Below are 14064 nucleotides of genomic sequence, written 5' to 3'. Positions count from 1 at the left end.
AGTAGTTATTGCTGTCTCCAATCCGGGGAGAGCGTATTTAAAAAAAAAAAAAAAAAAAAAAAAGTTTTTGTTTTTACTGGAATTAAATTTGACCTTTTGGTGTGTTTCTCTTCTGCCTTGTCTTCAAGGGCCTAAAGAGTCTGCTGCAAAGCGACTGACCACAGGAATACAGGGCAACATTACCAAGCATTCCTGAGCATTTTCTCTTAGATGTCTCATTCCCTTAACTGGAGCGTTAATAGTCCGCTACCCAGACAGCCCTGCAGAGTAAAATGTGGTATCTGCCTCTTTGATTCACTGCTGGGAAAGTGACAGCAGGGATTGGTTAGTGATTCACCCTGGATTTCCCAGCTACATGTGTTCTCAGTCTCCAACTGCCCCTTTAAGTAAGCAGATCCTTTTTCAGACGAACTGGCCAAGGGGGAAATATTTTGTCCAAACTTCCTCACACCAGGCCATGTAGGATTTATCACAGAGTCTTAAAATCTAAAGACATCCTCCCAGCCCTCTGGGGATCTAGATCACCAGGAGTCTCAGGAAGGCAGTAAGCCGCTTGATGACATGCCCAGGACCACACAGCAAATCAGATTCGGGGCTTGGGATTAAGAAACAGAGAACCTGGACCCCAGCTCTGCACAATCTCACCGGAGTATGCCCTTCTAAGTCTCAGCTATGTGATGAAATGCCATGTTGTGGAGGCCCACATTATATCCTCTCCCAGCTCAGAAAACTGGGCTGGGAAAAAAAGTAGCAGCGGAGCTAACGGTTGGGTTTGTTCAACCTCACCATCACCCCTTCTGGAAAGATTGGGAAGCTTCCTTGCATGGCCATTCGGAGTGCAGGTTAGATTCTGGGGAAGCCCTTCCAAGCAAAAAAAATGTCATGTCAGCATGTGATGCTGGATGGTCCCAGATCAGAGTTCAAAGTCACAGGTTAGACAAAGGGTCAAAATAGCAGATTAGTCTTATAATCCCAGCCAACATTAACAGGTTTAAAAATTGCCTATTTTTTCCTTACAGAATGCAAATGGACCAGATTCAGATCTCCAGCTTCCTCCCATCAAAAGTCCTCTGTCAAATATCCCCCCTCTAACCCAAAAGACCTCTAAGAGAAGCTCTGTAACCCGAGGGGGAACTGAAACCACAGGTTCACATTAGAGGTACTTACAGCCAATCAGATGTAGAAGAACAAAGCTCTAGGCAAATTGTCAAATCGAAACTAGTCCCTCAGGATGCCCTAGGCATTTGGCAGCCCTGGGAGTGGGCAGATGCTGCAGGTGTTACCCAGGGCATCCCGTGAGGAAACAACCGCAAGCACCTCGACCTGCCCAATTCTGCACAGGTACCCCGACCCCCAGATCCCAAGGAAAGGTACACACTGCACATCTTCAGGGCTTTTTTGGTGGCGCGTCGTGGACTGCGGGCTGCTGCTGTCTCCGCCTGAGCCTTGTCCCCCATCCCCCCCCCCCCCCCAATTCAGGGGCTTGCCGAGGGTCTCCTGAAAGTGGCAGTTGCCCTGCAAAGGTGAAACCAGACACGAAAAGTGCCCTCCCTCGCTCTAAGGGTGCTGGCTGATGGGGCCACCTCCAGAAGTCCTAGGGGTGCTAGGAATTCTGGTGGATGTTCTCCGAGGAGCCTTCGCTGCTTTCGTTGAGGGGCGTCTCCGAAGTCTCCTCCAGCTCGTCGTCCGCCCCCTCCTCCTGGATGGTGAGGTGCACGTCGGGCGAGGAGGACTCGGAGCTCACGCTGTCTCCTTCCACGGAGCAGAGCGTGCAGGACAGCGCGGGCGCCACGCTCTCCTGCAGCGCGTTCAGCATCGTGGGCACCTGCACCGCCCTCAGGCCGGACGCGGTGGGCAGCGGCTTCATGGCCTCCCCCCAGAGCCTCTCTTCGTCTTTGTACAGCAGCAGGAGGCTGGATTTCTTCTCCCGCCTCTTGGATTTCACGTAGCCCAGCATGATTCCAATCAAGAAAATGCCGTAGAAGGACATGACCACCAGAACGTAGAAGTATTCGTTGCCGTTGCCGCTGCCACTGCCCGGCACATGGGACTCGAGGGGGCCGCTGGGGGCTACGGTGCTGGCATGCGTGCTGTTCAGAGGCTCCATCTTCAGCATTGAAGCTCTGCTCACACAGCCAGGGTCTGGGGAGAAACGTGCACGTTAGAACTCTCCCACGGGGCGGCCACAGTACCGGGAAGAGGGCGAGCACGAGATCTGTGGAACTGCAATATCAAAAAAGCGTAAAGCTGCATGGAGAAATAGCGGTAAGAGGTCCCACCAAACAGTTAACAGGGGTCAGCTGTGAGGCGCTGGGGTGCATGGGGACACGGGGAGGTAGGAGGGAATGAGAGGAAGACTTTTATTTTTCATGTATACATGTCCATCATATTTTTATTTCATAAAGTGAGCATGTAAAATGCTTTGCTTTTATCATTTTAAAAGCAAAAAAAAAAAATCAGTGTAAGACAAGGGTGCACAGAGAAAAGAAATAACGTCTTAATCACGAGGAAACTTTTTGAACTGATTGCGCAGAAAAAAAAAAGCTTACATTTTGCTTTCAAACGTAAACCTATTTTTAATTCAAGACAAAATTTCCTTAGGGAAAAAAGAAAGGAAAAGAAAACTGCATCTACAAATTGCTAGAAATATCCTTTCATTATGTTTCCGAAGCAAAGCGGCGTTGCTAACTTACCAAGGGCTGGCAAATTTGTCCCAAGTCCTGAATTCCTAGATCGTCAAGTCCAAGAGACTTCTTGCTCCGTGTGCGGCTCGGCGCTCTGACAGTTCCGCTGCCGCCCTTGGGATATACAGTCAAGAAATACATCGTCACGTGTTCAGGGAGGAAAATTTACAACAGAGGTTGGTCGTGGCAGAGTGAACAGTGAACTCACAGCACGGCAGTTCAACTCACTGAACTCTGCAGCTGTGAACAGAAAAAGACTGGGAAGCAGAAACAGCTTCCCACCCCGCCAGCACCCAGCCAAAGTTTTCAGGTGGCCATGAAAAAGGAGAAAAGAATGTGCCCAGAGGGAACTGTTCCCCCAAAGTCCACTCTCATTGAAAATTAGTTCACGCTTCATCTCCCTCTTGGGGAATAACCATGACGTCTCTCAAGGTTTTCAGAGACAGACAAATACCATAATCTAGATAAAAGATAGTTGCAGGCAAGCGCAGGATTTACTGTCAAGGAACCAGGGCTTAAGTTTCAGCTCTTCCACTGACTATGCAAATGTAATAAATCCTCACTGAGCCTTTCCGCACCTCAGGTTCCTGATCTGTGAAACTGTTGGACGTAGGGGGCTTCAATACGTAGAATTATATGAACCGTGTGAGCTTTTGAGTCCCTGTCAGCTTAATCATTCTAAGATTTAAGGCTGGTGAGTGTGGGTGAGCCCTTTAAAAACACAGAGAGATTCTACCTGTCTTCTGCATCATAATCTCGTAACGCTCATAAATCTATTTTTTTTTAACAATAATAGATATATATCTTCCAGATGCTTTTCAATAGTCTGTGTGAAGTGGAAACAGGTTACAGCGCAAGATACTTAACTATAGGCAAATTTTTCTCCAGTTCTACGACGCATAACTGCCCCCCCCCCCCCGGGGCATCACACAGAGACCACTCACACATCTCTTTGCTGTCAGGGGAGGAGCAGGTCAGGGGAGGGGCAGGGATTCTTCTGGTGAGCAACTGAGCACAGTTCAAGCTTTGAAAACCTAGCAGACCCTGTGTTAAATGGTCACGGAGATCAAAATTGGCGAAGGGATTGAAGACTTTGGTGTCAGTCCGTCTGCTCCCCGGGATGCTTATTCTGAGAAGCTTTCATCCTAAACTGAAGTAAAGCAGGAAGAATGCTCTGCCCCAGTTGCCCGTGGCCTGTGAGTTGCAGCCAGACTCTCTTGGGGAATCCACTCTAGAGAAGACATCTCTTGTGGTCCTGCTGTTGTTAAATTGCAGCTGAAGGGAAACATGGTACCATCCCTCTGCCCCATCAGGCACATACATAGCCCAAGCATGGGGACTTTCACTGCTGCTACATGAACCCACTGGGGTAGCGCCTGGCTCTAATTCTATCTGGACACCTGTGGAAAGAGCAGGAAGAGGAGTGCAGGTTGCTGTTTTCCCCACTGGTCTATCCACCTTATGGTTTGGGCGGTGCTTGCCCATAAGTCCCCAGCTGGCTATCAGGTATCGACAGCTGACCATTCCAACTCCGAGATCATCCATACACTGGAACTTTGCTCACACCAGTAAAGACATCCCCAGAGTTATATCTACTTAAAAAGCTCCACAGCTACCTTGGTCAAGGTAGACATGGCCTTTTCAACCTGTACTTACTGTAAGTACCTGAAGGCTTTCTTCTTCAGCTATGCCTACAGTGGTTTTCCAGGGACACTAGAACAAGAGAGACCCATGAGAGTAATGCCTGTTGATTGTGTAGTGTTGATTATGTACCCCGGGATGTATGAGACTAACAATCACCCAGGGATGGTCAAACATTGCAAATTGGAAGCTTGGAAGAGGCAGAGAGGAGGTGGGAAAGGGGTTACCAGACTTAAGGAACAAGGAAGTACAAAGCCTGGTGCCAAGGAGCCAGAGGCTGAAGTTTCAAACAAGATAAATCTTCAGAAGCAAGCCAACAGTCCCAAGACGGTAAAACCAAGAAAAGACATGGATGAATCTAGAATGGCATCCAAAGGATAAAGCAATACAGGGACATAGGAAGAACACAATCCATTGCAGGTGTTCAGGGAGGGAACAATCCAAGTGAAACTCTGCTGGAGACCTGCTTGGTGTCCCTGCTGCCTCTGGGACCTCGTGCTGACTCCTACATATGTTTCTCCTACAGTTAAGTGAAATGATGCAAGTAAAGCACTTAGCACCATATCTGGAAGAATGTGTACGCTCAGTCTATGCTTTTTGTTGTCATTGTTGAGAGTGTCCTTTTGCTACCAAGGGCTTCAGCTTGCTTCCTGATGGACATGTGCCTGTCCTCCTTTTCATTGTTGCTTTTTTTCTCTCCCACCAAGAACGGAATTTAAGAAGTAGGACTTGCAGCCTCACAACACGAAGCTCAGTCTTCTCTCCAGCCCTCACTCATAACAATATTATGAGAATTATGGCAGTGAATAAGGACATAAATAGTCAGGGAGGAAAGAAAAGCATCTAGAAAGTGCACTCTATCAGGGCAAGGATGGGGACACACAAGAATTATTGATTACATCTACTTTATACCATAGTATCAAGAGACAGCAATGTTAAAGAAATAAATCCTTTCTACAAATATTTTCTCCTAGTCTGTGGCTTCCCATTTTCTTAGCAGTGTCTTTTTGAAGAGCAAACATTTCTTGATACTGATAAGTCCAACTTATCAAAATTTTTCTGATTTGTGTTTTTTGTATCCTAAAAAAATGTTGTATAACCCAAGGTCACAAAGATTTTCTCCCATTTTTCTCCTTGAAGTTTTATAGCTTTAGCTCTTACATTTAGGTTCATGATCCATTTCAAGTTAATTTTTGTATATCATGCAAGGTATGGGTCAAAGTTTATTTTCTTTTTTTATATGGATGTCCAATTGCTCCAGCACCACTGGTTGAAAAGACTACCCTTTTCCCATTGAATTATCTTGGAACCTCGTCAAAAATCAGTTAACCATTTAATTGGTCTATTTCTGAACTCTTTAATCTGTTCTTTGGGTCTATCTAGCTATCCTTGCATCAGTGTCATGCTCCTTTGATAAATCCATTTTGAACTGGGATTTTTCATGAGTCTAAAATATGCTGCGGTCCATCCCTAGCTAAGTGTCTATTGTGAACCAGGCATTGGGAGAGGCTTTGCTTACTTCAACCCTGTGTGGTAAGTATCACCATAACTATTCCATAAATAAGGAAACTGGAGTTTAGAGAGACTAAGTAAATTGCTCTAGACCACCTCATTAGTAGTAGAGTTAGGATTTGACCACAGGTCTGTACAATTCCAGAACCCATTCTCTTTCCACTACCCTTTGCCTCACTCAATGGGAACCAGGAAAGGAACTGAGAAAGAGTAGAAGATAAAAGATGAGTATTTTTTCAACTTCTTTTGAGTCTTCATAAAACTTTTAAAAAAGTGAATCCCTAGATGGTCAGATACTCAAACATAAATGCAAACATGCAGTGATAAAGTGTTTCTTCCAAATCCGTGCTATCTTAATTATTGGAGGCTACACCAACCTTAGTATATTCTGGAAGTTATCAGTGAGCTAGTAATAACTTTATCCTATATCCATATTTTCTATAATGAAACAATTTCCCTTTTGCTTATATATACAAATGATTTCTAGTCTTGTTTTGATTTTTTTCCCCAACTTTATCATGACACACAACTTTCTCCAGAGCTTTACGTTTTTAAATTTCCTGGTAACGTCATTTTCACCCAACGACCCAAGGGTCCTTGACCACACATCTCTGAAATTATGTTAGCAGCTTCTGTGACTAAACAAACTCCATGCTGGGATAATAGTGCAGTGGTGAATCTCATCAGATTAAACGTAAATCTGGAGTCCAGAGATCTGACCCAGCTCCGCCCCACCCATGCTACGTGACTGGCTCAGTTGCATAATTTCTCTGTGTTTCAGTTTTAGCCCCCTCAGGCATGTCAAGAGTAGGATAATTAATTGTCTCAAGATACTCAAAAATGTCCCATAATCCATGAGGCCATCCCTGTCCTGAGGAGACAGTAAGGAACAGAGCAGAACAAGATGTGGCATAAGCAGGCCGCAGGGCTGGTAGGGTGTTAAAAAATGAAACCCTCAATGCCCACCTTAATTTTGTTTTTCCCAGAAACCCTTTCTGAAAAACTGTGTCTGGGAACTCTTGCAGTGGTCATTCCTCCTAATGCCCTGAGTCACCCTCCCTAGACACATACTTTCTAGCATTTCTAGCACTTGGAGTAAAACAGGACTGGGTATCTTATAGTGTTTAAGAAGACCTCCAGCCCCTCCTATAATACCAGCTATGTCTCAGGGGGACGTGGCTGTAGGCAGATCCTGCTTGGACATCACCCAAAAGAGATTAGGATGAAAGAACCCAGAATGCCTGAAATTAAAGAGTGCCTGGTAAATTTGCCATTAACTTGTCTTTGCTATTTATTATTCAGACTATTTTTCACCTGATATTTATTTAACAAATACTTGCATAGTGCCTAAAATGTCTCAGAAACTGCTCTGAGCACTTTACAAATTTTATCTTATTTAATCTTCCTAAACCTTCTAGGAGACAGGCTTTATTATCATCCATTTTATACAGATCAGGAAACTGAGGCACAGAGTGGACGCAGTAGGCTGCCCAACATCACACGGCTAGTACATGGCAGAGCTGGCATCGGAAGCCAGGGCTGAGACTTTGAAGCCAGAGTCTTTGGTTCTAACAACTATACCACGTGGTCTCTTCTAGTTATTGAGTTTTTGCACTATGCACCGGAACTGTAGTAGGTGAGAGAAAAGAGAGAGAGAGACAGACAGACAGAGAGTCTAAGTGTTCCCTACAGCCTACAACCTGCTGGACACAGAGGACTGGGGTCATTTCCACACCTGGAAAAGCCAGAAGGGGACTATGGCCCCAGCTCTGGAGAGAGGTTCCTGAGTTAGGGAAGCCCATGGTTCCGGAGTTTGTCGGGAGAAAGATACGGGAGTGTTTCGGATAGGCCAGATGTGTGCCACACAGAAGGGAGCACACAGACCTGGGATACGGCTAGTTCTTGTCCAAGACCACAGCCCAGAGGCTAAGAAAGGAGATGCGTTCCCCAAGTCCAAAGGAAGTGCCTGGAATGGGGTCAGAGGTCATAGCCCTGTCCCCCATTGGCACCCAGTCTGCCCAAGGCCCAAGGGGTAAAAGGGTGAACATGGAAGGGGGAGAGGATGTAGCAAAAGAAGCTTTAACTCTAAATGAACTTGAGGATTTTTGACCATGATGTGGGAATGAACATTTTAATTACTGAACTGAGGCTGTTTGGGGAAACTAGGGCAGCCAGGGGATTTTTATTACCTAAGAGAGACCAGAAAAGTTGTGGGATCTGCCCCCAGATTTCCATCACACGGCAGGGGAGGAGCTGGCCCTAGAGCAGGAGTCTGAAGAAGCTGTGGGACTCAACATAAAGGCTTGCTTTGTGATGACACCCTGCAAGTCCTGCTTGTTTATCACAAGATTATGTGTGAAAAATGCTTGGATCTGTGCCTAGAACTAGCAAGAGTTCATTTATCATAAATATTAAAGAACATTAGAAAAATGCAGAAAGACAATATTTGGGGCACTCCATGGCATTATCTATCTTAAATTTAAGTTGAAGAACCGTAAGTGATTGTTCACTAATTTATTCCCAGCACCTAGAAGGGTACATGGCCCACAGTAGACCTTCTAGAAATATTTGTTGAATGAATAACAGAAAGAAGGTGCTAAGTACTCCTCACAGACTTTCTTATTTAATTTTCACAAGAGCCCACCCAATAGGGCTACTGTGAGCAGAATTTTATAAATGTGGAGAGTGGGACCTGAAAAGGTAAGTAACTTCCTGCTCACACAGCAGTACATAGCAGAGCAGGGAGGGACCAGCCTGCCTCCTATTGAAATCTCGCCAGACACGTACTCCATTTCTGGGACACACACTACTCAGTGACTGTGGGTCACTTCCTCTGACCACAGCTAATAAAGAGGTCAGGACCAGCTTCAGAGCATGATGGAAAAAGTGTGCTAATAAAGGGCTTCAGGGATTTCAGCTGAGGGGGGCAAAGCTGACTCTCTTTAAAAGAAAGGTTTTGAAGCCCTTAAAAGATTTTCTTACACCTTCCAAGTACCAGATTATCAGATGATACCACAGAATCCAACAAAAACTGAGAGATGGACTCTAGTTAATAATACAGTACTGTATACTTAAAAGTGGCTGAGAGTAGATCGTAAGCATTTTCACCACACACACACACACACACACACACACACACACACACACAAAGTTAACTATGTTACCTATGCGAGGTGATAGATGTGTTAATTACCTTGCTCTTGGAAATCATTCAAATTATATGTGTATCAAATTATCACCTTGTACACTTTAAATGTATACAATTATATTTGTCAATTATTCCTCAGTAAAGTTAAAAAAATAAAATTAAGAGATGAAGCTGGAGTCTAAAGCACCGGGCAGCCCAAGGCCAACAGGCCATGAAGAGCCACAGCCATGGCTGTACAAGCAGTCAGGGTCCACCCTGCTCATTGAGGAAAGCTCACCCAGCAATGTCAGGCAGGCAGGCTTTGCCTATCTGGTCACAGCTGGATCCCAAAGATACCAAAGCGAGCTCTTCACACACAGTAGCAATTGGAAAGAGTGGCACACGGCTTCCCACAAGCGACCAAGGAGAAAGAAGACCTGGACACTGGATGGCTGAGAGAGAAGCATTCCTTCTGAGCTCAAGAAATACTTCACTCCTGCCCATAAGCAGGAAGCAGTGTCAGAAAAGATTATCCCTGCTGAATAGTGAGCATGAGAAGAGGAGAATGTGGCCCCATCCTGCCAGGGGAGTCCTGGGGAGTGAGGAAGTCACATGATAAATTGGGTAGACTCAGAGCTAGTTGTCTCAGATGAATATTCCCAGAAATTTCAGCCAAACCCATGTCATGGTCCTGGTCCCATGCTCCACTATGCATAACCTCGATTAATGATATATTCACTTGTCCTATAACTGTTCATTTATTCATTCGCTGATTCGTTTAGTCAAATAAATACATATGTCCTGCAACCTTAACTAATACATATTTCATAAAATTAAAGGATCAAAACAACAACAAAAAAAAGTGATTGATTGCAAAGAAATATGTCAAAATAAAAATTAGTGATGCACAACAGCGGCTGGCATTGGGACTTTGTCAGGTCCTAAGTTTCTTGGCTGAATAATGCTGGCTTCCTCTTTGAACAGGACCAAACATTTGTCTACAATGAATCACACTCCAGCTCCCAGCAGTGCAGACGCAGGGCTGGGATCTCAGAGCACTGGATCACCATGGCGCTCCTCAGACTCCAGTGATTGCCTAGCGTGAGAGCAGTAGGGCTTATTAGCCTCGCTATGACAGTATGACTAGCAACACAAGCCCAACCTCCAGAAGGCCAGGCCCTTAAGGCAAGTCTCCTGGGAAAGGAACTCTTCTTTTTTTTCTTTTTTTTTGGTAAGAAAAAAATATCTGAGGATCATTTGAAACTGTACTCTATGTCTTCGCTTTTATTTCTGGTGTAAAGAGTTACGTTTTTCCTTTGGAGTAGGAGGGCAAATTTTACCTCTTTCATCAGTCTAAGAAAAGGTTGGTTAGATTATCCAAGCCACCTAGGCATACAAAGAAAAATAATAATCACCGTAGCAGCAAAGAATGGGTAGAAGAGCAACAAAGTGTTTAGAAACACAGATTCCAGAATCAGATGCCTGCACTTGAGTCCCACTTTCTGCTACTCACCAGCTGTGTGGCCCTAGGCAATTTATTTAACCCATCTGTGCCTTGATTAAGGTTGTAAGGACTAAATTAGATCGTGTATAAGCACTTTGCACATTGTCCGGTGCCTACTAAGCACTCCATAACTTAGCTATTACTATTAGTCCTGACCAGGGCAGGGCAATGTGCCTAACATTTTTAATTGAGATATCATTTGCACACCATAAAATTCACCATTTTAAAGTGTACAATTCAGTGGTTTTTAACTTATTCATAATGTTCTGGAACCATCACCACTATCTTATTCCAGAACATTTTCATCATTCCAAAAACAAACCCTCTACCCAATACCAGTCACCCCATTCCCACTCCCCACAACCACCAGTCGTCTTTCTGTCTCTATGAATTTGCCTATTCTGAACATTTCCTAGAAATAGAATCACACAATATGTGGTTCTTTGTGACTGACTTCTTTCACTTAGCATAATCTCTTCAAGGTTCATCCATGTCATAACATGTATCAGTACTTCCTTCTTTTTATGGCTGAATAATATTCCATTGTATGGATATACCACAATTTGTTTATGCGTTCATGGATATTTGGGTTGTTCCTACTTTATGTCTATTGTGAATAATGTTGCTCTAAATATTTATGTATAGGTTTTTGTTTGAACATATGTTTTCAGTTCTTTGGGGTATATACCTAGGAGTGGAATTGCTGGATCATATAGGAATTCTAAGTTCAATTTTTCAAAGTACCACCAAACTGTTTTCCCCAGAGGCTACACAACTTTACATTCTTACCAACAATTTTTGAGGGTTCCGGTTGATTTACATCCTCATCAACACTTGTTATTTTTCTGTATTTGATTATAACTATCCTAGTGGTTATAAAGTAGTTTCTCATTGTGGTTTTGATATGCATTTCTCTAATGACTAGAGATATTTAGCATCTTTTTATATGCTTATTGGCCATTTATGTATCTTCTTTGAGAAATGTCCATTCAAGTCTTTTGCCCATTTTTTTTTAATTGGGTTCTTTGTCTTTTTACTGCTGTGTTGTAAGAATGCTTTATACATTCTGGATAATAAACCCTTATCAGATATATGGTTTGCAAACATTTTCTCCCATTCTGTGAGTTGCCTTTTCATATTCTCGTTAGTGCCTTTCATGCACAAAAGTTTTTAATTTTGATGAAGTCCAGTTAATCTCTTTTTCCTTTTGTTGCCTGTGTTTTTGGTATCATATCTAAGAAATTGCTGTCCTGTCCAAGGTCACAAAGATTTACACCTGTATTTCCTTCCAAAATTTTATAGTTTTAGCTCTTACATTTAGTTCCTTGATTCATTTTTTATTTAACTTTGTATATGGTGTAAGGTAGAGGTCCAAATTCATGTTTTTGCATGTAAATATCCAGTTGTCCAAACACCATTTGTTGAAAAGACTATTCCTTCCCGCAATGAACGGGCTTGGTACCCTTGTGGAAAATCAATTGACCATAAGTGTATGGGTTTAATTTGGGGCTCTCAATTCCATTCCATTCCTCTGATCTTATATATCTAGCCTAATGCCAGTACCATATTGTTTTGAATTCTGTACCTTTTGTAGTAAGATTTGAAATCAGGAAGTGTAAGTCTTCCAATTTTGTTACTCTTTCTTACGATTGTTTTGGCTATTCTGGGTGCCTTGTAGTTTCATATGAATTTTAGAGGATCAGCTTGTCTATTTCTGAAAAAAAGACAGTTGGAATTGTGATAGTGATTTTATTGAAACCATAGGTCAATTTGGGGAGTATTGCCATCTTAATAATATCAAGTCTTCCAATCTATGAACACAGGATGACTTTCCATTTATTTAGCTCTTCTTTGATTTCTTACAACAAGCTTCATAGTTTTCAGTGAAGAAGATTTGCACTTCATTTGGTAAATTTATTACTAAGTATTTTATTCTTTTTGCTGCTATGGTAAATAGAATTGATTTTTTCATTTCATTTTCAGATTGTTCGTTGCTAGAGTATAGAAATACAATCAATTTTACATATAGTTTTTATATCCTGCACCCATGTTGAATTTGTTTGTTAGTTCTAACAAGTTTTTTAGTGAATTTCTTAAATATTTCTATATAAACAATGATGTCATCTGCAGATAGAGATCTCTTTACTTCCTCCTTTTCAATCTGGATGATCTTTATTTCCTTCCCTTGTCTACATGTTTGGGGCTTTTTGTTTGTTTACTGAACTCTCTGGATTAACTCTGTACCATCTGTATCCTTTGTCATGTGTGGCCACTGAAGTCTCTACTCAGTTAGTTTAGTGGTTAGTTAGTGACTAAACAGAGATTTATCTTACTTAAACTCCTAGAACCAATAAATTTCCTGTTCTTTACCATAGGGTTCTGTGTGCATGTTGGGGCACACATTCAACACTTAGCAGGCAATTTACAACTCTGCCTTGGCCTTCACTTCCCACTTGCACAGAGCCTCGAAGTCAGCCAGAAGTGACAGTTTAGGGCCTATTTAAGAGTTTCCTGAGCATGCCCCTCCCCCTATGCGTGTGACTTTCTAGATTCCCAGGAAGAGGTCAGAGCTTTTCAAAGCCCCTGTGAATAGCTCATTCCTCAGTTTTTTTCTTTTAAGTTTTTATTTCTGTTTTTTGGAGGGGGGTTTGTAAGTTTATTATTTGCCCCAAACATTATTCACTGCCTGAGGCAGTCACAAAGTTAATCAATTGTCTCTAATTGTTTCAACAGTGCTTCTGGATAAAAAGCTTTCCTCACTGGATAAGCTCTAAGTTAAGAAACTAAAGACAGCCTTGCAAATAGTGTCTCCCAGGAAACAACCAGAAAGGTAAAATAATGACAATTCTCTAGAAATGAGGCTTTGAAGGAGCTCCCATCCCTCTCTGCTCCCTCTGGTGGCTGCCAGACTATTAGATTTCAGTGCGATTTCATTTTCAGGCTGTTAATTTTTTTTAATAGATTTATTTTTTTGGATGTGGACCATGTTTAAAGTCTTTATTGAATGTGTTACAACATTGTTTCTGTTTTATGTTTTGGTTTTTTTGGCCCCGAGGCATGTGGGATCCTAGCTCCCCAACCAGGGATCGAACCCACACCCCCTGCATTGGAAGTCTTAACCACTGGACCACCAGGGAAGTCCCTAGGCTGTTAATTTTTAAGGCTACTGTACAACTGAAGAAGAAGATGGGAATAAGGCAACTTAAAACACCATAAAACTTGCTGTTCTTATTGAGATTCAGCCATTTTTCTTGAACATACACTTCCCAGATTGCTGCAAGACTTTGGCTAGTTTCCAGAGTTCTGAAAAAGTCAATTCTGACCACAGTGCCAGTTTTCTTGTGGCTTTTGTGGAGGAGAGAATTTTCAGAAGCCCTTACTCTGCAATTTTCAATGACATCTCTTCTGCCTAGCATTTTGTATGCAGTATAGCATTGTGGTCAGAGGTTGGGATCTGCCAGCCAGACTGCCTGGGTTCAAATCTCATCTCTACCAGTTGCTAGGTGTGTCACCTTGCTAGGTCAAGTTCCTCAACTTCTCTGTTGAGAACTACCTCAATTTCCTTCTCCAGGAAGTAGAGATATAATAATAGTATC

The 14064-nt window shown here is 42.9% G+C and overlaps 1 protein-coding gene across 1 annotated transcript; it reads right to left on the bottom strand.

Moving 5' to 3' along the window:
- Positions 1 to 1484: 1484 nt before the first annotated feature.
- Positions 1485 to 2771, bottom strand: KCNE4 (potassium voltage-gated channel subfamily E regulatory subunit 4). Its single transcript, XM_059927439.1, has 2 exons — positions 2694 to 2771; positions 1485 to 2142 (listed from the first exon to the last, which is right to left on the bottom strand). Exon 2 carries the CDS (start codon positions 2114 to 2116, stop codon positions 1604 to 1606), a length of 513 nt encoding a protein of 170 aa, XP_059783422.1. The 5' UTR covers positions 2117 to 2142; positions 2694 to 2771; the 3' UTR covers positions 1485 to 1603.
- Between the last annotated feature and the right edge of the window lie 11293 nt (positions 2772 to 14064).

The sequence above is a fragment of the Balaenoptera ricei genome, chromosome 7 (assembly GCF_028023285.1).
Source record: "Balaenoptera ricei isolate mBalRic1 chromosome 7, mBalRic1.hap2, whole genome shotgun sequence".
In the NCBI taxonomy this organism is placed as follows: Eukaryota; Metazoa; Chordata; class Mammalia; order Artiodactyla; family Balaenopteridae; genus Balaenoptera; species Balaenoptera ricei.
Note: the sequence above shows the minus strand (reverse complement) of the source record. Positions and strands in the feature narration are given on the sequence as shown.

Coding starts and splice junctions, on each gene's coding strand:
- KCNE4 (XM_059927439.1), bottom strand. CDS start 2,116: ATGCTGAAGATGGAGCCTCTGAACAGCACGCATGCCAGCACCGTAGCC.